This window comes from Heterodontus francisci, chromosome 3 (assembly GCF_036365525.1).
Source record: "Heterodontus francisci isolate sHetFra1 chromosome 3, sHetFra1.hap1, whole genome shotgun sequence".
In the NCBI taxonomy this organism is placed as follows: domain Eukaryota; kingdom Metazoa; phylum Chordata; class Chondrichthyes; order Heterodontiformes; family Heterodontidae; genus Heterodontus; species Heterodontus francisci.
In genome coordinates this window covers 97,834,639-97,855,479 of record NC_090373.1, presented here as the reverse complement: position 1 = coordinate 97,855,479, position 20,841 = coordinate 97,834,639, and the positions used below count along the sequence as shown (strand labels likewise).

The 20,841-nt window shown below is 41.3% G+C and overlaps 1 protein-coding gene across 3 annotated transcripts in view; it reads right to left on the bottom strand.

Annotated features, from left to right (window-relative positions):
* Positions 1–324: 324 nt before the first annotated feature.
* The window catches only part of LOC137358725 (syntaxin-7-like), a 58,738-nt gene continuing 38,221 nt past the window's right edge, over positions 325–20,841 (bottom strand). For all 3 annotated transcript variants that reach the window (XM_068024976.1, XM_068024986.1, XM_068024996.1), the window contains exons 6-10: positions 14,503–14,552; positions 10,970–11,063; positions 6,671–6,743; positions 1,533–1,615; positions 325–1,252 (exon numbers count right to left, since the gene is read on the bottom strand). In XM_068024976.1, coding sequence (XP_067881077.1) covers positions 1,157–1,252; positions 1,533–1,615; positions 6,671–6,743; positions 10,970–11,063; positions 14,503–14,552 — 396 coding nt within the window. In that variant the 3' untranslated portion in view covers positions 325–1,156. The remainder of the gene's footprint in view (positions 1,253–1,532; positions 1,616–6,670; positions 6,744–10,969; positions 11,064–14,502; positions 14,553–20,841) is intronic.

Sequence of the window (20,841 nt, the reverse complement as noted above, 5' to 3'; positions counted from 1 at the left end):
GTACAATGCTGGTTTTCTGCCATACAAAAATATCAGATAACTTAATGTGATTCTTATTGCAAGAGCAGACAACCTAAATAAACTCAGTTTATCGTCTGCTTTTGCAATTAATAACAATTCTTTCCCCTTCCTCCCACACCAAGTTCTTTGCTGTTGGCTGTCTAACTAGTCTGAGGCATGTCACTGGATTTTCACTATTTAAATTAATATAAACAAAGTTTCATTGGTGTGTTCTTCAAACCTCACAAATAACTTTGGTGGCTTAGAAAACGTACCAACTGGTATGTTGCCTAAATTTGCTCGACAGCAATGGTTACACAATGATATTGACAAATAGTTTATTTAAGCAGCATTTTTGCATTTTGTTATACGGTTCAGTCTAACCTGAATCCAAATCTGAAAATCCATATGCAAGCATACAATCGCAAAATGGCACAACTTGTATTAAAATGCTTAATACATCCCCGAGGAATACAAATATTGTCCTTTCCGTATTGTTCATTAAGATGACACACAATACAAAGGGGTGTATGTGGTACAAAGTCAGACCAGTTCCATTCAGTGCAAATATTGCAAACACCAGACAATTGCAAGTTAATTTTCAGTAAGAAGTCTATAGTTACATACTAGTGATATGACTAAGTGCATTGTTACTTCATCTAGTGATTGTTATGGGCAGGCACAAAACCAAAGCTGTTAACAACTGAGCAAAATGGAAATGGTTAAACTGGCATCATTTTAATGCAAAACTGAAGAATCTATTTCAGCACTGGTCCAGACACACTCATAGCTAATGGAATGCTTTTTGCCTGGAAATTAGGTTAAACTAAAATAAATCTACAATAGTCATTAGACTTGAATATTAAGTTATGGCTACCTGGCACATCAAAAAAAAAGACACTTTGTCCCAATCATTAAGAGGCTTAACATAGTATACAATTAAAACATTGACATTTGAATTGGCGAAGCACAGCATTTTAAATTATAAATTACATGTTCTGATTATATTGCTAGAAAGCATACTTTGGATATCTGTTTAATTTTCTAAACTATTTGTTTGAATAAAGTATTAGACTTCAGTAAATAACCCAGTCTCTACTGATGTTTAACATTATACCAACATTTGAGTACAATGTCTGTGCTAAATGTTCTGAATTCATTTGCTCACTGATGCCCAGATAATGATTCCCACTATCACAGCTACCAGCACCAATACCACAATTAAGATGCACATCTTCTTACGAGATTTGCGCTGTGGGAAAGAAAAATATATTTGATTACTTCTAGATATATTAGGGGGAAAACAAAAACACTTCAATCCACCAATAGGTAAATCTCAAGTATGAGGAAAAAAAGCTAACATTCTACAATTAATTTTGATGCAGGATAATTAAATAATTCAGCAATACAATTTAATAATTCTAAAGTGAATTAAGAACAATGAAAATAAGCATTAAAGTTTAGTTTTCATTCTCAAAAACCCCATGCAACTTGCTATTTTACCATTAAACTTTCCAAAAAACAGACCGTACCTGGTAATCGACTGCTCTGCTAAGCTGCTGGTTTGCTTGTTGAACGTGTACTTCAGCAGTTTCAACATTGGCTTCTATGCTATCTATTGAAACACACAAGAACATTGAAGCATCACTCTAAAATGAAAAGTAGTTTTTAAACATACAGAAAGAGCTAACCTACATTTATACAGTGCCTGTCATATCCTTTGGACATCAAAGTGCTTGATGGGGAAAGAGTTACCTTGAAGTTTGACGCTGACTAAACTTTTCTTAGATTAATTTTGTTTATATAATTAAGATTACAGTTCCAGATGTATCTGAGTATGCTAACACCATAAACATTCAGCTAAATATTTTGAGGTCATCCCAAAATGTCGAGGTAATTTATTTTTTTTGGTTAATTCTGTACACTTGATTTGGGGGTTGGGGGGGGGGGTGGCGTAAGTATACCAGTTTAAGTATGATCATACTAAATTAACAAAGTCAACCAAGAGACCAACTATCATAAAAGGTGATAGATCAGTATGCAAAATATGGCCTATTTTAAAAGATGTAAACTATTATGTATCAACCAGGTACAAGTCCAGGATGAAAGAAACCTCAAAGTGATGCATTCCACACTTAAGGCAATCTAGATAGCAGCAACTTGATTGAATTTTGCAGAATATGCCAATTGATTTCTCTACTTTCTTCCCAAAGATTAGAAAAGACCAACTGGAACAGTTAAAGGAAAAGTGTTAAATGAGGTTTACATGAAGGTTATTAAATGTATTGTAATCTTAAACTGTACAAGATCTGCATCAGTTGACAATTTCACTCATTATTGTAGAATAATAAAGGGCACTGACGTACATACATTCAATGCACTATAGGGATCAGTCTAAAATAATGAAGCCTCTATAGTACTATCTGCTAATTCAACACTCACTGGTGTTAACAACCCTATGATGACAGTGTTAAGTCCCAAGATTTCGTCTCTGCTCCCTGGACATCAATTTTTCTTTAACCGGCACAAACAAGTTTGAACATAATTTATTGGTCATTTGCTATGTTCTTGTTTTTGCAAAAAGCCCTGAGCATTTACACTATGTATGTTTTAGCGGCACACTGCTCTTGGAAGCTGTTTCAATATAGATAGCTTAAGAAACCCACCATATGGGCTGTGAAAGCTGAAGACACTCAGCTGATTTCAGCAATAGAGAGTTTTCTGTCCTGAGGCCAATCCACTGAATTCACTATGACTGTACTACCTCTACACAATAGTTCCAACTCCTGCCAATTGACATTCAGGATCAAGAGGATGTAATCAAAGTGGCACATGAATATTTTTGGCAAAAAACATGAGGCCTGAGAATCACCCTATGTCTGTAATAGAGAAAATGGCAAAAATGGAATTTAGATTGACTACATTGTACTTAGCTAGTGATCCTAACAAATGTACATACAGCAAGGATGGATTTCCCTGGGAGACATGCATTCAGTCTGCAGTAATTTTAAGACGAGTATACCCTGGAAAGGGAAATATTAGTGGAATGTCACCTCCACTCAAAGGCACTGTGGAAATTGGTGTGCAACTCTGGGAAATAAGTTACTGGCTTTGGATAAGTCAACAAAAGCTATGGACATTTACATTGTAGTGGGGGACTCAAATTGCTTTCGGTCCAGATTCTAATGGCACTGGAAAGAGCCAAAGTTTGTATATTGAACAAAGGAGGAAGAATTCAACTTTTACGATCAGGATGACTGCAAGGTAGGCAATGCCCTTTTCTTTAAGGTCAGCCCAAATCACCCAATATTTTGCAGTAATTGAATCTCACGTTTACTCCCATCATACCCAAATTGCTCAGAATGCCTAATTCATTCCAGCCAAGTTATACTGATTGCTTCTGCTTTCTTAAAATGAGTACATCATTTCACATGGACAGGCATATGCATCACATCACACTGCATACTGAATCATGAAATGTTGCAGTGAATGCAGGAAGTTAAACTATTCTGCCATTCAGAGCCATCCTGATTGATCAGATCTATCCTAGGATTCTTGCCCCATATTTATGCTTCTACAAGTACAAATACAGTGCAAAACCCATGCATAATGAAGATATAGAAAGCACAAGCATGGCTCATGCAAAAATGTAAGTGTACTAGAAGTTGTATTTAAGATACGGGGCTGAATTTTACTTTATTCCTCGACGTCAGGGGTCATGGTTGGGGGCCGGTAAAATATTTGTGGGAGCGGTCCACCAAAATCCCGGACACCAAGAAGGCCCCGCCACATTTTCTGGCAGCGGCAAGGTCTCAGTGTGCCCCCCCGCACGGCTTGGTGGTGGGGCCTTCATCTAAATATTAAAATTAGATAAACAAACATGCTGTTATGACCAAAGCGGGAGTAATATACTGTCAATTCAGTCCCAATACAGGTCACAGCATATTATTAATGTTTCCCACCTACTGGAAATTAGCCAAATTAAACACTTTATTAACCACCAGAATAAAACATACCAAACCAGGTATCTTTAAAAAACAAATTAACTATTTATTATTAAACTAAATCTTAAACAATAGTGAGATAAATCTATGTCTGAAAAGACTTTATAACTTCTTATTCCTCCTAACCCTCATGCACACAAACATACATTCAAAAATCAACAGTTAACCAATACTAAAATGCTGTTTTAAATTAGGGCTGTTTCTTAGGAATAAATAAAACAACTGAGTTGTAAGTCTTGGTGGGTTGCATTCCCGGTTCGGTGAGATGTCCCAGAGTCTAATAGTCAGACGCCACTCAAAATCTCCAGGCCAGTTTGATTAACAGTCTGTCATGGAGAGGCGTTCACAGCACTTCGGCTGCAGTAGGCATCACACAGATCTTTCAACAAGGAGTATAACAAGACTATTTAGATTTCAAATTAGCAGTCTATCAATAGAAACTTGACTGAGTTTCCAGAACTCCCAGAAACACGAAAGGCAACAGAAAGTCACTCCTGAGATGGAGACTTCTTAGAGATGGGTGTAAAAAGGAATTTGCTATCTCCAATAATGCAAAGATTCCTTTCCCAGGGTCTTTTCCTCTTTAGGCGAAATACAGCCTGTAGGCCAATGTAGATTTTCCGTTGAGAGAGAGACAACTTCGTTCTTCCAGGAAAGCACGTTTCAAACCAGTTCTAGTCAGTCTTTACACACAGTCAAACTCACAATACAGCAGGTGACCTCTCCCACTGTTGCTTAGGAAACAGGCTTGCAGCTCACACACTCTATTCCAGGGAATATTAAAACTTATCTCAGTCTTAAAGGCACACAGATCCCCCCATAGTTTTTAAACAGAGAGAAAACAAACACTTCCATGACAATGCAGATGAATCTACCTGGCTCCGGCAGCTGTCCCACGCCGACATTGCTGGGCCCTGACCACAGCTCATGTGCGTTCAGAACTTCGTTCGGAGTTCCGAAATGGTGTGGAAGGGGGAGGACTGAAATCATCAGGTTGGGGGGGGGGGGGGGGGGGGGGAAACAGTGGGAATAACACTATTTATAACACAGTGGCGGCACAGTGGCGCAGTGGTTAGCACCGCAGCCTCACAGCTCCAGCAACCCGGGTTCAATTCTGGGTACTGCCTGTGTGGAGTTTGCAAGTTCTCCCTGTGTCTGCGTGGGTTTTCTCCGGGTGCTCCGGTTTCCTCCCACAAGCCAAAAGACTTGCAGGTTGGTAGGTAAATTGGCCATTATAAATTGCCCCTAGTATAGGTAGGTAGTAGGGAAAATATAGAGACAGGTGGGGATGTGGTAGGAATATGGGATTAGTGTAGGATTAGTATATATGGGTGGTTGATGTTCGGCACAGACTCGGTGGGCCGAAGGGCCTGTTTCAGTGCTGTATCTCTAATCTAATCTTATTGGCTGTGGGGATGGTAGGAAGGGGTTGAAGGGCATATGTTAAGAGGTTGGTGGGGAAGTGGGTGGGGGGGGGGGGAAGGAGTTGTGCAGGTTGGGAATAAAGTTCCCTTTGATGATATTGCTCCCGTCAACAAATATTGGTTGGGGGTTGTGGGGTGGGAAAGGGCTTCCGGTATTTATTGAATTTGTATACATAATACTGTGCAATATAACTAAATATTAAAATTGCTCCTAAAGGCATGCAGCCCTTTAAAAATGGCACTGGCGCCTGCGCAGTAGCGCCAGATTGCAATGTCTGGGATGCAGCGGTCGCCCACCCATATCATGGAGGGGGGGGGAGCCGCTCCTCCCTCTCCCTTTAAATGAGCCCCTGCGCAAAATATCACGGGGGCTCAGCGGTGGTGTTTCCACACGTGATGGCCGGTACAAAGCGCGCCGCCACAATGTGCGGTGCGCTAATAAAATTTAGCCCACAGTGTTCAGGCAAAAAAAGAACATCCATCGTTTATCTGAAGCTACAACAGATTTAACTTTGGCTTGACATTAGTTACGGAGAATGTAAATGTTTCTGTCACCAGTATGTATATAAACCACCTGATCAGCACAAAATTCACCAAGAACTGTCTATTTATGTATTAAATATCTTACATAGGATGCATACTTCCTGTCCACAAACCTGTTGCCACCATGATTTTGTCAACATTTACCACTGTAACTTGCTGTGCCAATATTTCCCAGTGTTTTACTAGGTTAACTGTCACAATGTAACTGCAGCTTCAGGCCACTAAATGATGGTTGAGCAAGTTTCTTAAGCCTCTCAATTCAGTTATCATCTTGTATATTTAAAATAACCTTCTATTCGTCAACTAACCATAGAAAATTGCACAGGCATATACTTTTCCTATTTCTATGATTCAAAAGAACCTCTAACCTTATTAAAGCAAGCCAAAAAAGCTGAACCAGTACTAATGCAAACCTGGATTATATCAATTAAATCTAGTCATTTATACAACAGGAAGGAAATCCTTAAATACTACTTCTGAAAGAGTACACATCAAACCACAATTACTCATTTGATAAGCTTCTGGAAAGCCACAAATTATTAATTCATTCCAAAATCTATCTGAGAGGAGATGCTGTCATTCTCATCAGTATCTGCTATTTTAATTGGAGTTTTGAAATTGCTGTATCTGAAAACAAAAGAACCCAAAGCTGCACACCACAGCACAGCTGAGGACACTATTAGAACACAAGATGCTTACCAACCAGGTCTCCTTGCTCATGAATCATCATTCCCAAGTCTTTAAATATTTCATTAATGTCCAGGATATCAGACTGAAATGAACAACAGAAACTTGAATTTTTACATGCTGATAAAAATATAAGAAATGCTTCAGTCAGTCATTTGTCGCAACAAAATAAAGTTTCTTTAGCCTAACGGGGGAATTTCTGATTGAGAGGTTTTCCCTTCCTCCTTATCACCTATATTTATATTTCAAATTTGCTGCTCATACAGTATTTTCAACGCTATTGCATAACTCTGGTGCACTATATGAATAAAGAAGTGCATTTTCCTTTTAAGACTGCGCCTGAATTTGGAGGTCTCGAAGGTACTTGAGATGTCGACACAAAAATAAATTAAGATAACTTGCTGTAAACAGTCGTCCTCAGACTATAGTTAACACATACTTTCAGCGTATCTATCATTCCAGCTGAAGTGGATGGGCCAGTGGGGTGGAGCAGGGGAAATTTGATACATCAAGGTATTTATACTCATCATCTGAGGATTGAGTGATGGTTCCACAACTTATACTGTGCAGCACCTGTGGAAGAGCCTGTCACTCCAGAATTGGCCTTTATAGCCACTCCAGGCGCTGCTTCACAAACCACTGACCACCTCCAGGCGCGTATCCATTGTCTCTCGAGATAAGGAGGCCCAAAAGAAGAACTGTACCAAAACCTTGTTTAATGTTCTTTTTCTGATGGAAATCTATTAACTAATGTATTAATTTAAAAAGAAAAGACATCAAAATCATGGGTCAGAGGGCGGGCCGGATTCTTCCTTCCACAGTATACTGATCATAATTTATTTAGCACATCAAACAATTAACAGCCAGGTTGGCAACAGCTTCTTAAAGAAATATATTTCACAGCACTACTTAATTTCGACCCTTCACCCCAAACAAAGGAGGAATGGAAAGAAAACTAGTTCTTTCCATGGCATGAGAGGAAAGCCAAATGATAGAATAATCATACATGATGGACCAGGCTTAAGGCGACACAGTGGCGCAGTGGTTAGTACTGCAGCCTCACAGCTCCAGCGACCCCGGTTCAATTCTAGGTACTGCCTGTGCGGAGTTTGCAAGTTTTCCCTGTGACCGCATGGGTTTCCGCCGGGTGCTCCGGTTTCCTCCCACAGCCAAAGACTTGCAGGTTGATAGGTAAATTGGCCACTGTAAATTTCCCGTAGTGTAGGTAGGTGGTAGGAGAATGGTGGGGATGTGGTAGAGAATATGGGGTTAATGTAGGATTAGTATAAATGGGTGGTTGTTGGTCGGCACAGACTCGGTGGGCCGAAGGGCCTGTTTCAGTGCTGTATCTCTAAATAAAAAATAAATAAGGAGTTGAATGGGCTTTTCTTACTCTGGTTCTTATGCTCTTCAAAGGCTCTTATGGTGTTAAAATTATCTACCTGACCAGAGATGAGGAAAATTGGATCAGACCTTTCCAAACTCAACTTATTCTAGACTGTGGGGAGATTAAAGAGAGTCCTTCTTACAATTACAGACTGAATTTCAGTACATCATGGAGACAGCTAGCAATGACAACTGTTAATAAAGGATAGTCTGGGTAAATAGCAAACAGAGGATAAGTTAACTTTTCTAACTGTGGTCCAGGATTATCCACTGCATTTGAAACCATTAATATCAAATATGGCAATCATAGCCCCAAGGCCAGAGGTTTTTATCTAGAGGACTGGAATACAAGGCTGTAGAAGTCATTCTTCAGATACACAAAGCCCTTGTTAGACCACATCTGAAATACTGCAAGCAGTTCCGGGCACCACACTAGGAACGATATATTGACGTAACAAGCCCAACGAGAGGGGGTGCAATTCTAGATTTAGTCTTCAGTAATGAAGCTGGGCAAGTGGAGGAAGTAACAGTGGGTGACCATTTTGGAGATAGTGACCATAATACAGTACGTTTTAGCATCATCATGGAAAAGGACAAAGATAAAACAGGAGTAAAAGTTCTAAATTCGGGAAAGGCAAATTATAAGAAACTGAGAGGTGACCTGGAAAATGTGGACTGGATACAGCTACTTGAAGGAAAATCAGTGGCAAACCAGTGGGAGGCATTCAAAAGTGAGATACGACAGGCACAGTGCAGGCATGTCCCCACAAAGATAAAGGGTGGTATTGTCAAATCTAGAGCTACCTAGTTATCTAGAAGCTTACAGGGCAAGTTAAAGCAGAAAAAGAAAGCTTATGATGATCACAAAAATCTCAATACTTTAGAAAGCCTAGAGTAGTATAGAAAGTGCAGAGGTGAAGTAAAAAAGGAAATTAGAAAAGCAAAGAGGACATGAAAAATTATTGGCAGGTAAAATCAAGGAAAACCCAAAGATGTTTTATCAGTACATTAAGAGCAAGAGGATAACTAAGGAAAGGGTAGGGCCTATCAGAGATGTACAAGGGAACTTGTGCATGGATGTAGAAGATGTGGGCAGAGTTCTTAATGGGTTTTTTGTCTCTGTCTTCCCAAAGAAGAGGGAGGATGCAGACATTGTTGTAAAAGAGGAGGAGTGTGAAAGACTAGATACAATAAGCATAATGAGAGAGGAGGTACTCGAGGCTTTGAAAGTGGATAAATCGCGAGGGCCGGATGGATTGCATCCCAGGTTATTAAAGGAAGCCAGGGAGGAAATAGCGGATGCGCTGAGGATCATCTTCAAATCCTCACTAGATACAGGAGAGGTACCAGATGATTGGAGCTCAGTGAACGCTGTACCATTGTTTAAAAAGGGTGTGAGGGACAGGCCAAATAATTATAGGCCGGTCAGTCTGACCTCGGTGGCGGGTAAATTGTTAGAATATTCTGAAGGACAGGAAAAACTGCCACTTAGAAACTCACAGATTAATCAGGGATCGTCAACATGGATTTGTTAGGGGAAGATCATGTCTTACTAACTTAATTGAGTTTTTTGAGGAAGTAACAAGGAGGATTGATGAGGGTAGTGCAGTGGATGTGGTCTACATGAACTTTAATAAGGCATTTGACAAGGTCCCACATGGCAGACTGGTCAGTAAAATGAAAGCCCATGGGATACAGGGGAAGGTGGCAGGTTGGACCCAGAATTGACTCAGGGCCAGGAAACAAAGGGTAGTAGTTGACAGATGTTTTTGTGAATGGAAAGCTGTTTCCAGTGGCGTTGTACAGGGCTCAGTGTTGGGTCCCTTGCTGTTTGTGGTATATAATTGCTCTGGAGAGTGTACAGAGGAGATTTACAAAAATGTTGCCAGGGCTCAAAAGTTGCAGCTATGAGGAAAGATTGGATAGGCTAGGGTTGTTTTCCTTAGAACAGAGGAGGCTGAGGGGTGACTTAATTGAGGTGTACAAAATTATGAGGGGCCTAGATAGAGTAGACAGGAAGGACTTGTTTCCCCGAGTGGAGAGGTCAATTACCAGGGGGCACAGATTTAAGGTAATTGCTAGGAGGATTAAAGGGGACATGAGGAAAAACTTTTTCACCCAGAGGGTGGTGGGTGTCTGGAATTCACTGCCAGGAACAATGGTGGAGGCAGAAATCCTCAATTCTTTTAAAAGGTACCCGGGACATGCACCTGAAGTGCTGTAACCAGCAAGGCTATGGACCGGGTGCTGGAAAGTGGGATTAAATTGGGTGGCCAGTTTCTTTTTCCGGCCGGCATGGACACGACAGACTGAATGGCCTCCTTCTGTGCTGTAATTTTTCTATGGTTCTTGGAGGGAGTGCAGCGCAGATTTACTCGACTGATATATGGACTCTGTGGGTTAAGCTATGTGGAAAGATTAAACAAAGTAGGGTTGTATTTCCTGGAATTTAGACGGTTAAGGGCTAATTTGATTGAAGTTTTCACGACATTGAGAAGAACAGAGAGGGTAGATACAGACAAACTATTTCTGCTGTTTGGGGAGTCTAGGACCAGGTGGCATAGTGTAAAAATTAGAGCCAGACATTTCACGAATGAAAGTAGGGAACATCTTTTCACGCAGAGGGTGGCAGAAATTTGGAGTTTCTCTTCTGCAAACAGCAACTGATGCTAGACCAATTGTTAATTTTAAAACTGAGCTCGATAGATTTTTGTTAGCCAATGGAGCAAAAGTGGGTATATGGAGTTAGGTCACAGTCAGCCATGATTTTACTGAACAGCGGAACTGACTTCAGGGACTAAATAGCCTATTCCTGTTCCTATGTTCCACTGCTTAGCAAATGCATCTCGGTGAAAGAGAAAGAATACAAAATGTTATATCAAAACTACACATTTGATAAAGTGGTATGCAACAAAGGATAGGTACCTCCAGCTGCTTAATAGCAGACTCTCGTTCTTTGATGAGCTCCAAGTCCTCTACTGTAATTCCATCTTCTACGTGATCTTGAACTTGATTCTGGCTAGATAACATTGAAATGAACAGTTAATGATATTAGATTATGTAATTTTAATATAAAATGCATTTTTTAAATATAAGGATCTCAGTTCCAATTACAGTGATCATGTTCACATTTAGAAATTATTAAATGCTGAATTTTCTAATATAAAACTAGTTTTGTAAGCTGTAAAAAGAACCTCCAGATTCAAACACATACTTTTCCTCAAACCACTTTGCAGCTTCTATTTCTATCAACTCACACTCCTCTGCCTAATAAAATACTAAGGTGATTCCAGAATTCTCAGCTTCTAAAAACAACTGTGACCTATCTAAAATCAACATTGACTGGGATTCACTTAGTGTTAGAGGTCTAGATGGAGCAGAATTTGTAAGGAGCATCCAGGAGGGTTTTCTAGAGCAGTATGTAAATAGTCCAACTCGGGAAGGGGCCATACTGGACCTGGTGTTGGGGAATTAGCCCGGCCAGGTGGTTGAAGTTTCAGTAGGGGACTACTTTGGGAATAGTGATCACAATTCCGTAAGTTTTAGAATACTCATGGACAAAGATGAGAGTGGTCCGAAAGGAAGAGTGCTAAATTGGGGGAAGGCCAACTATACCAAAATTCGGCAGGAGCTGGGGAATGTAGATTGGGAGCAGCTGTTTGAAGATAAATCCACATTTGATATGTGGGAGGCTTTTAAAGAGAGGTTGATTAGCGTGCAGGAGAGACATGTTCCTGTGAAAATGAGGGATAGAAATGGCAAGATTAGGGAACCATGGATGACAGGTGAAATTGTGAAACGAGCCAAGAGGAAAAAGGAAGCATACATAAGGTCTAGGCAGCTGAAGAAAGACGAAGCTTTGGAAGAATATCGGGAACGTAGGACCAATCTGAAACGAGGAATTAAGAGGGCTAAAAGGGGTCATGAAATATCTTTAGCAAACAGGGTTAAGGAAAATCCCAAAGCCTTTTATTCATATATAAGGAGCAAGAGGGTAACTAGAGAAAGGATTGGCCCACTCAAGGACAAAGGAGGAAAATTATGCGTGGAGTCAGAGAAAATGGGTGAGATTCTAAACGAGTACTTTGCATCGGTATTCACCGAGGAGAGGGACATGACGGATGTTGAGGTTAGGGATAGATGTTTGATTACTCTAGGTCAAGTCGGCATAAGGAGGGAGGAAGTGTTGGGTATTCTAAAAGGCATTAAGGTGGACAAGTCCCCAGGTCCGGATGGGATCTATCCCAGGTTACTGAGGGAAGCGAGAGGGGAAATAGCTGGGGCCTTAACAGATATCTTTGCAGCATCCTTAAACATGGGTGAGGTCCCGGAGGACTGGAGAATTGCTAATGTTGTCCCCTTGTTTAAGAAGGGTAGCAGGGATAATCCAGGTAATTATAGACCGGTGAGCCTGACGTCAGTGGTAGGGAAGCTGCTGGAGAAGATACTGAGGGATAGGATCTATTCCCATTTGGAAGAAAATGGGAATATCAGTGATGGGCAACATGGTTTTGTGCAGGGAAGGTCATGTCTTACCAACTTAATAGAATTCTTTGAGGAAGTGACAAAGTTGATTGATGAGGGAAGGGCTGTAGATGTCATATACATGGACTTCAGTAAGGCGTTTGATAAGGTTCCCCATGGTAGGTTGATGGAGAAAGTGAAGTCGCATGGGGTCCAGGGTGTACTAGCTAGATGGATAAAGAACTGGCTGGGCAACAGGAGACAGAGAGTAGCAGTGGAAGGGAGTTTCTCAAAATGGAGACGTGTGACCAGTGGTGTTCCACAGGGATCCGTGCTGGGACCACTGTTGTTTGTGATATACATAAATGATTTGGAGGAAAGTATAGGTGGTCTGATTAGCAAGTTTGCAGACGACACTAAGATTGGTGGAGTAGCAGATAGTGAAGGGGACTGTCAGAGAATACAGCAGAATATAGATAGATTGGAGAGTTGGGCAGAAAAATGGCAGATGGAGTTCAATCCGGGCAAATGCGAGGTGATGCATTTTGGAAGATCCAATTCAAGAGTGAACTATACAATAAATGGAAAAGTCCTGGGGAAAATTGATGTACAGAGAGATTTGGGTGTTCAGGTCCATTGTTCCCTGAAGGTGGCGACGCAGGTCAATAGAGTGGTCAAGAAGGCATACGGCATGCTTTCCTTCATCGGACGGGGTATTGAGTACAAGGGTTGGCAGGTCATGTTACAGTTGTATAAGACTTTGGTTCGGCCACATTTGGAATACTGCGTGCAGTTCTGGTCGCCACATTACCAAAAGGATGTAGATGCTTTGGGGAGGGTGCAGAGGAGGTTCACCAGGATGTTGCCTGGTATGGAGGGCGCTAGCTATGAAGAGAGGTTGAGTAGATTAGGATTATTTTCATTAGAAAGACGGAGGTTGAGGGGGGACCTGATTGAGGTGTACAAAATCATGAGAGGTATAGACAGGGTGGATAGCAAGAAGCTTTTTCCCCCAGAGTGGGCGATTCAATTACTAGGGGTCACGAGTTCAAAGTGAGGGGGGAAAAGTTTAGGGGGGATATGCGTGGAAAGTTCTTTACGCAGAGGGTGGTGGGTGCCTGGAACGCGTTGCCAGCGGAGGTGGTAGACGCGGGCACGATAGCGTCTTTTAAGATGTATCTAGACAGATACATGAATGGGCAGGAAGCAAAGAGATACAGACCCTTAGAAAATAGGCGACAGGTTTAGATAGAGGATCTGGATCGGCGCAGGCTTGGAGGGCTGAAAGGCTTGTTCCTGTGCAGTAATTTTCTTTGTTCTTTGTTCTAAAGTCTAGCAGTGATCAAACGCCAACAAGCAGTAAATGTTAACTGATTCAGTGGTAGCACTCTTGTTGAAATAAAGTGTTGAGAGTTTGAACTTCACTCCAGGACTAGAGCACACAAACCTAAGTGCAATGTTGAAGAAGTGCTGCACCCAGATGCTGTTTTTCAGATCTAAACTAAGGGCACATCTGCCTGTCCAAGTGCACATAAATGATCCTATGACACTATTCAAAGAAGTACAGGGAGTTCTACTGGCTTTCTGGCCAACACTACTGTGGCAAGAAAGGACTTCATTTTGAAGGGTTTAGCAAATGTTAATAAGGGGTGGCGTCTAGACAGATTTATGATAAATATAGTTCCCATACTTCCGGAGGAGCGTTATTCCTATTTGCCATTTCTTTGGGACGTTGCTGTGTACAAATTAGCTGCTGGGTTTACCTACAAAAGTAATTCTTGTTCAAAAAGAATACCTTGGTTGTGAAGTACTATTGGATGTGCTGAGGAAATGTTAAGGCGTTACGTAAATGCAAGTTTCTTCTTTCTGAATTAATATCGAGCCAAGTGTGAAAGATATTGTACATTTACTGCTCCACTTAAATGTAGTGTGTTGCATGTTCAAATTTTTTTTGCTGGGGAGAAGACATTTGGCGTAGATTCTATTTTCCTTACCTTTCAATAGACACTAGCTTTCCATCTTTTTGGCTACTTGGCAAACCTGTCTGGGAAAGGATAAACATCCAAGTGAAAGATGAAAAAGAAATTTATGTTTCAAAGTACATAAACTAATCTATAAACAAAATCAGACATTAATTAAAAGCTACCACATAAATGTTAATCTATCCTTTTTTACCTAACTGACATTTGTGCAATTTTGTATTTTTCCAATTTCTACCATTTGCAGCTGTTCCTTTCCCATTACAAATGCATGTGTGTGTGCTTTTATATAAATCATTTTGTAAATAGGGTTGGATTTTGTTACTTCCAGTTGGATTGGTGCAAATGGGAACCAGGATGCGGTGGGAGGCCCTACTGGGCCCCTGCTGAAAATATACCTCCTACATACTTTTGCTGAGGCGTTATGCCTTACAACTGACTCTTTCAGTAAAAGTGTAAGTGTGCATCATGTTTGCTAATGAAGCCAATGAGCAATGCCATCCCGATATCTGGGTGGAAATTCACCCATTATATATAATGAAAAATAGAATCTTACAACACAGGAGGCCATTCAGCCCTTAATGCCTGTGCCAACTCTTTTGTACAGCTATCCATTTAGCATCACTCCCCTGCTCTTTCCCCATAGCCCTGCAATTTTTTTCTCTTCAATCAGGTGCCCATAATGAGGGGCCCAGATCCATGCTAAGTATCCACTTGCTGCCCAACTAAGGACACAGTCTCAGAATAGGGGCAGGCCATTTAGGGCTGAGATGAGGAGGAATTTCTTCACTCAGAGGGTGGCGAATCCGTGGAATTCTCTACCCAAGTGGGCTGTGGAAGCTCAGCCGTGTATGTTCAAGACAGAGACTGATAGATTTCTAGATATTAAAGATATCAAGACATATGGGCATAGCGCAGGAAAATGGGATTGAGGTAGATCAGCCATGATCTAGTTAAATGACGGAGCAGGCTCGACGGGCTGAAGGGCCTGCTCCTGCTCTTATGTTCCTATATGCAAGTTCTATATCCCCTTCTCATCTTTATATTCTGTATCCTCTATATTCAAAACCAAGTATTCTAATTTCAACCGCCTTATCTACTTCCACTGCTGCCTTCAACAAGCTGCATAACCACACACCAAGGCTACTCTGCCCCTCTACTGCGTTTAAATCATGCCACATCAAGACCCATTTGGTTCTCCAACACAAGACAGTAATGTCAGCATCTGGCAAATCTTTGTTTGAGAGTCACCTTGAAATGTGCCATTATTAATATAAATTATTAAATCAGGCATTAAAGGAAACCTGATTAAAGTGCCAGATTAAAGGAAAAGAATGAAAACGTTAAAAGTTCTCTTTCTAGGTGTTGTTTCCAGTATGCAACTTTGAAAAAAGATTTCAGGTAAAGTTTCAACAAATGCTTCCTATTTTCTCAATCCAGACCATGCAGAAAATGTTTACGTACAGAGAAATGCAGCATATTGTTATCAATACCAGAGAAACTTGACTGTACAGAAACACTTTCCGAAAATTCTACAGAATATGATTCTTAAAAGGTGTTGATTTCTGCAAGGAGTGCCCATAATCCCAGTGTTCGGACTTTTTCAGGGTGTGTTAAAAATTAGAGATATGCATAAAATTGTGATGCAGATAATTGCTTACATTAGAGCTTGGAACAGGTAAAGGATTAGATTAATGCTGTGAATTGCGCTTTATTGGGAATTGCTCAAGTTTCATTTCACTGGAAATAAAACTAGTGAAAGGAGGTACCTCAGTAAATCATTCTATGGTTCAATAGGATAAGGATGTAGAAGAGGAGGGATAGCCATCGTGAACAGATTAACAGGCCTTACGAGCAGCTCTGAGCAAAAACAACCGGTTAACAGGCAAATATGAACAATGAGGCCTCTGACTGAATGTAGATATTCAAGGGAGTTATGAAATTCATCATGGGAAACAACAGAGAGAGAGATAAGGAAAATAGTCCTGAGAATGCTGTAATAACATGCTTGATCAAATACAGAAACTACCTTCAATGGCTATGGATACCCAGGAAAGGTAGGCGATAACATAAGCATGGGCTTTTACTCCATGGCTTAAACAAAAAGCTCAACATACCATTGGACACCTTGTGTTAAAGGGAAACTTTTACAGGACAATTAAGCCCTGTTAATTAACAGCCAGGTCCACCCCTGAAAAGGGTATAAAGGTTTGGATGGCCTATAGTGCAGAAGGCAGTTGAGAGGAACTCCCAAGGATGGATCCATGCTGACTTTGGTCTAACACTCTTCGGTAGTTTGGAAGACTTCAAGAAGAAGCAAGGCACCAAAGAGATGAGCTGTTCACACATGCCATCTGTCCTGCTGTCAGGGACCAGTACACGCTACTTGTGGCAGTTGTATGTTTTTGCTGTATAATTAATGTTATAACCATCTTAAACTCTGATTAAATGCAACATACCCACCATGTTCATTGCAGTCTATCTGCTTAACTGAAACAAATTGGTCGATTGCCCTTGTGGGAGAATCTAGAACTAGGGGTCACTATTTAAAAATAAGGGGTCACCCATTTAAGACAGTGATGAGGTGGAATTTTTTCTCTCAGAGGGTTGAGTGTCTTTGGAACTCTCTTCCTCAAAAGGCTGTGGAAGCAGAGTCTTTAAATATTTTTAAGGCAGAGGTAGATAGATTCTTGATAAGCAAGGGGTGAAAGATTATCGGGGGTAGGAGGGAATGCAGACTCTCGATTACAATCAGATCAGCCATGATCTTACTGAATGGTAGAGCAGGGGCCAAGTGGCCTACTCCTGCTCCTAATTCGTAGGTTTGTATGTTCGTATGATTAATTAGACTGATCGATGTAAATTGTGCTTAAATTAAAAACTCTGTCACAGCATTTAACAAAAGGTTACACCAAGTGCAGTGCCCAGTCTGGTACCTTACTACAGGGTTGCTTTGATAATACTCAAATCACAACACTTCATGCATTAGACTGGTACAAAATGAAAGGAGGCATGCCGGGGAGATTAGCAGCCACCGCAGCTGTATTGCCCAAACCCTCCAAGTCTCCGACCACATAGAACTACAAAATAGTTACAACACAGAAGGCAGCCATACAGCCTGTTGTGTCTGCGCCAGCTCTCTGCAAGAGCAGCTCACCGCATCCCACTCTCCTGCTTTTCCCCATAGCCCTACACAACTTTTTTGTTCAGATAATTATACAGTTCTCTTTTGAAGGCCTTGATCGAATCAGTCTCCACCACACTCTCAAGCAGAGTATTCCAGCTCCTAACCACTCGTGTCACTGTTGCTTCCTTTGCCATTCACCTTAAATCGGTGTCCTCTGATTCTGGATCCCTCCACCAATGGGAATAGTTTTTCCCTATCTACTTTGTCCAGACCCCTCATAATTTTGAACACCTCTATCAAATCTCTTCTCAACCTTCTCTTCACCAAAAACAGCCCCAGCTGCTCCAACCTATCCACATTACTGAAGCTCCTCATCCCTGGAACCATTCTTGCGAATCTTTTCTGCACCCTCTCTAGTGAACACAAGAAATAGGAGCAGGAGTCGACCATAAGGCCCATCGAGCCTGCTCCACCATTCAATGAGATCACGGCTGATCTTAGACTTCAACTCGACTTGCCCGCCCGCTCGTCATTGATTCCCTGAGACAACAAATATCTGTCTATCCCAGCCTTAAATGTATTCAACGATGGAGCAACCACAACCTGCTAGGGTAGAGAATTCCAAAGATTCACAAACATTTGAGTGAAGTAACTTCTCCTCATCTCAGTCCTAAATTATCGCCCCCTTACCTGAAAAGGTACCCCTTTGTTTTAGATTCCCCGACCAGTGGAAAAAATCTCTCAGTGTCTACCCTTTCGAGCCTCTTTAGACTCTTGTTTGTATCAATTAGATCGCCTCTCATTCTTCTAAATTCAAAATATTGGCCCAATTTACTCAGATCATAGGACAACCCCCTCATCCCAGGATCAATTTAGTGAACCTCCGGTGTACTGCCTCCAATGCAAGTATATCCTTTCTTAAATGTGGAGACCAAAACTGCATAGTACTCCAGATGTGGTCTCACCAAAACTCTGTACAATTGTAGCAATACTTCCTTATTCCTGTACTCCAATCCCTTGTAATAAAAGACAACATGCCATTTGTCTTCCTAATTGCTTGCTGTACCTGCATGCTAACTTACTAGGTTCCTTGTACAAGCACACCCAAGTCTCTCTGAACATCAGCACTGACAAGTTTCACACGTTTTAAAAAATGTATCCTGCTTTTTCTATTCTTACAACCAAAGTGAATAACTTCAAACTTCCCTACATTATACTCCATCTGCCATCTTGTTGCTCGCTCAATTAACCTGTCTATATATTTTTGCAGCCTGTGTCCTACCATACAAATTAGAAGTAGGCCATTTGGCCCCTCGAGTCTGGTCCGCCATTCAATAAGATCATGGCTGCTTACTCAAATTCCACACTACCATCTACCTCCGATAATCTTTGATTCCCTTGCCTAATAAGAATTTATCTACCTCCGCCTTAAAAATATTCAATGACTCTGCCTCCACCACCGGCAGAGAATTCCAAAATCGCACAACCCACAGAAAAAAAATTCTCCTCATCTCTGTCCTCAAAGCCCTTAATTTTAAAAACAGTACCCCCTAGTACTGGACTCACCCACAAGAGGAAACATCGTTTTCACATCCACCTTGTCAAGACCGCTCAGGATCTTATATACTTCAATAAAGTCTCCCCTCACTCTTCTAAACTCCAGTGAAAACAGGCCCAGTCTGTCCAACCTTTCCTCATAAGACAACCCACTCATTCCAGGTATCAATTTAGGAAACCAAGGAAGGGTAATTTATCCCAAAAATTTGACCAGGTAAAGCTCACTGTTTCATGCTGCTATGTAGTAGCAACACATGTGGTGTTTGCCACTAACAAGATGCTGCCATCAAGCCAAAAAGATACCCCATCACACAAATGAGTAATGTGACATATGAATTTCAATGCCAGTGTGATACTATGTATATAGGCCATACATCCCAAAGACTGGCGAATCGTATCAAACAACATGTCCCTTCTGCTGTTCGCAACGGGCAAGGCACGGGCTGTACCCAACCAGCTCGTGCTTGGAAAATTCAAAACAGTGTCCAACATTAGATGTGATTCCGCAACTGGACAACATTTGCTAAGTAATCCACAGTGCGCCAAGAATTACGCTGACAACCAATTTAAGATCGTCAGTATGGCTCGCAGCGTGGTGCATTTGCAAGTACTAGAAGCTACATATATTAATACACAGGGCCCTGTTCTTTGCAGACAGAAAGAATATATACAAACATTGCGCCTGTTTCAGCCATTTGCTGGTTCATTCCTCAGGGCAATGCCTTGACCAGAGTCAAGCTGCCTGGTTTAGATTTCAAACAAAATTTGGCAGTTAACTGTCAGTCACCGTAAACTGCTGCAATCTCCATGGCAATGCCTCTACCAATCAGTGTTCACTTGCCAACCAATCAGCACTCTCTTCTCATGCAGTATAAGTTGCTGTTTATTCTTGCAAATTGTCCTGATGAGCGCAAGACAAAAAGCTTTGACAACATGTCTCTATTTTTAGCCATACTCAAGTTCTGCACTACTAAATGACTCCTTACTTTTATTTTCAATTCCTCTCGTAATAAAGGATAGCATTCCATTAGCCTTCTTTATTACTTGCTGTACCTGCATACTAACTTTTTGTGAGTCATGCACTAGAACACCTAGATCCCTCTGCACCTCAGATTTCTGAGTCAGAGTTATACAGCGCAGAAACAAGCCCTTCGGTCCATCGTATCTGTGCCGGCCATCAAGCACTTACCTATTGTAATCCCATTTTCCAGCACTTGGCCCGTAGCCTTGTATACTATGGCGTTTCAAGTGCTCATCTAAATGTTTCTTAAATGTTGTGAGGGTTCCTGCCTCTACCACCCCTTCAGGTAGTGTGCTCCAGATTCCAACCATCCTCTGGGTAAAAAATGTTTTCCTCAAATCCCCTCTAAACCTCCTACCCCTTACCTTAAATCTATGTCCCTGGTTATTGATCCCTCCGCTAAGGGAAAAAGTTTCTTCCTATCTATCCTATCAATGCCCTTCATAATTTTGCATACCTCAATCATGTCCCCCCTCAAACTTCTCTGCTTTAAGGAAAACAGCCCTAGCCTATCTAGTCTCTCTTCATTGCTGGAATGCTCCAGCCCAGGCAACATCCTGGTGAATCTCCTCTGCACCCTTTTCAGTACAATCACATCCTTCTTATAGTGTGGTGCCCAGAACTGTACACAGTACTCCAGCTGTGGCCT